Raw genomic sequence first — 2,596 nt, forward strand, 5'->3', positions numbered from 1 at the left:
AAAAAAAAAAAAAAAAAGAATGGGAAGTTGTCCAAATGGCCACCAAATTTTCTGTAAGCTTGTATTTTACAGCTCTTTTAGACCTCAGTTGATCCCAGGGCTATTCAGTTTTGAAGGATAAATTTAATGTTCCTTTCACTTAATTTTTATGTTAATTTTTGGCAATATTTTCAAAAATAAACTTGTTATTTGCATAATATGTTTCCACCTCATATATAAATGAATAAAATAGTGATACTGTCAAGCATGGGAACAACAATGCAGTTCAATTTCTATTGTCTATCTGGTTAAAATTGAGGGCTGAGATGAATAGATTGCCATTTAAAATCTGCTGATGCATTTATTTTAGGAATGTTGTTGAGGATATCACTATAACTACTCATTAGCTCCTACATCAAGATAGCTTTGTAAGAAATATTTCATTCTAAGTGTCATAAGTTTTTTATTTCTGTAACTGAACTGACCATGTTTCCTTTATTGATCTGACTGCCAGATCTGATCTAACTTTTATTTTCAGTTTTCCTGTTTTATTGTGTTATTTGTATAGGTTGCCTCACGATAATAAGTTAATATTATGCTTCCAGGGAGACTTTTTTCATACTTTTTGGATATTTAGAAAATTTACCTAAACCATTGTCTGGTGTGCTTATTAGTAGGATATAATGTACCTCCTCATTTTGAACTTAATTTTGTTCATATGAATCAGATATATATTGATTGTTTGTATAACATTCAATATATAACATATATAACATTGATTGTTTGCCAATAATACTTAAGTATTAATTTAAATACTTACACTTAATTGTAATAATTTACTTTAAATTTATTATTACCAAATAATTCCACATTAAGATATGAACAGATCAATTATTTCTAATTTTGGGAAATTGTATTTAAAAACTTTGCAACCTGCAGTGTGAATGTCTTGGTCTTCTAGTATGTAAGAATGAGCTATAGTCATTGTTTTTCTCTTATCAAACTCAATCTAACTGTCTTTCATGACTCCTGTGATACCTTCTATCTAAAATAACTGATCCTTTATGTTTGAAAACATCTCATTTTGGGAATATAATCTGATTGGTAATTTTAATTAAATTAATTTGTTATAAATATGTTTATTGTTCTGTGGGTATACCATTGCTTTATGTTTATAATATTTCTTAGTATTTGTTCATTTTTGTGATACTGGTATCTGATAATTTGAGTAAATCCCAGCTGAATTATGTTGCCACATTATGTCTTCAAAAGGGCATAAAGTCAGTACACATGCTTCAGTAATATCTGGTTGTTTTACCCTTATGTTTCCAGTTGGCAATTTGAAATTATGGCTTCAACTGCACTTTAAATATGTGATAATAGCATGTGTTTCTAATAAGGGCCAGCACCATTTTGTTCAGATAGTGTGAATGGTTGTCACTCATATATGACAAATGCACCTTCATCTGCTTCTTTGATAGCCCCCTAAAAACCATACCCTCACATCAGGCCGATGAAATTAGCTGCTGTGTAAATTGTGTGTCTGAGTGGTTCATTATCTAATCACCGTCAGAACCACAGTGATAAAGTAGATTGAAGCAGGGAAGAGGTCTGCCAGATGATTTCACACACACCGCCCCCCCAAATCCGGTTTCCCTTGGAAACCCTAATAGTGCAGTTTAGAACTTCAGACTCTCATGCTTGGAAAACAGTATCTTTTAATGTACCAAACCTGAAAATACCGGTAGTTCTGGAGCATAATTTTCTTTCTGTAAAAATCATAATTTTATTTATTTCAATCAGTTTTTGAAATGTTGAAGCTCTTGAATTATTATTTTACTGATAGTGCCCTAAGTAGTATGAAATCAGAAAAAAAAAATACTCTGTCTTACTTGTAAGAATTCAGAATAATTTGAGTAAATTGTTAACCTAGGAATCTTGACTCACTCTAATAATGACCTTTGTGTTATTTGTTTATTGAATTGCTTTGCTTTAATTTATTTTAGGTGCTTTTGAAGATGATGATATCACACATGTTGAAGGAAGTGTAGATCCTGTTCGAGATATAGAAATAATACATGAAGAGCTTCAGCTTAAAGATGAGGAAATGGTTGGGCCCATTATAGATAAACTAGAGAAAGTGGCTGTGAGAGGTGGAGATAAAAAACTAAAACCTGAATATGTAAGTAAAATTTATAGCTTCTTTAGATATTTGAGTTCATTTTCTTTGATTAATTTTTTAAAATAAAACACATATAACATCTAATATTGTTACGGAATTTTAGGATTCAAGAATCATTTCTCTTCTTTTTTAACTTTTACTAAAGCAACAAATACTTTTAACGAGAAAAATGTAACAAGAAACAAGCATTTTTCCCTATTATTTATAATTCCCCATCATTATTTATAATTGGTATTTATAGTTCCCCATTGCCTTTTTTCTTTAATTTTTAAAAAATTTATTTTTTTATTGAAGGACAATTGCTTTACAGAATTTTGTTGTTTTCTGTCAAATATCAACATGAACCAGTCATAAATGTACATATGTCCCCTCTGTCAGAATGATTCAAGGATCATTTCTGTTAAAACATTGTTGAAAAACTTTGTTTTCTCTTGG

General features: G+C 30.0%; 1 protein-coding gene across 2 annotated transcripts in view; it reads left to right on the forward strand.

The window, feature by feature from the left end:
• Positions 1–2,596, forward strand: part of OLA1 (Obg-like ATPase 1) — a 163,537-nt gene that overhangs the window by 90,891 nt on the left and 70,050 nt on the right. For both annotated transcript variants that reach the window (XM_010859813.1, XM_010859814.1), the window contains exon 4: positions 1,986–2,161. In XM_010859813.1, coding sequence (XP_010858115.1) covers positions 1,986–2,161 — 176 coding nt within the window. The remainder of the gene's footprint in view (positions 1–1,985; positions 2,162–2,596) is intronic.

This window comes from Bison bison, unplaced genomic scaffold, assembly GCF_000754665.1.
Source record: "Bison bison bison isolate TAMUID 2011002044 unplaced genomic scaffold, Bison_UMD1.0 scf7180017864460, whole genome shotgun sequence".
Lineage (NCBI taxonomy): Eukaryota > Metazoa > Chordata > Mammalia > Artiodactyla > Bovidae > Bison > Bison bison.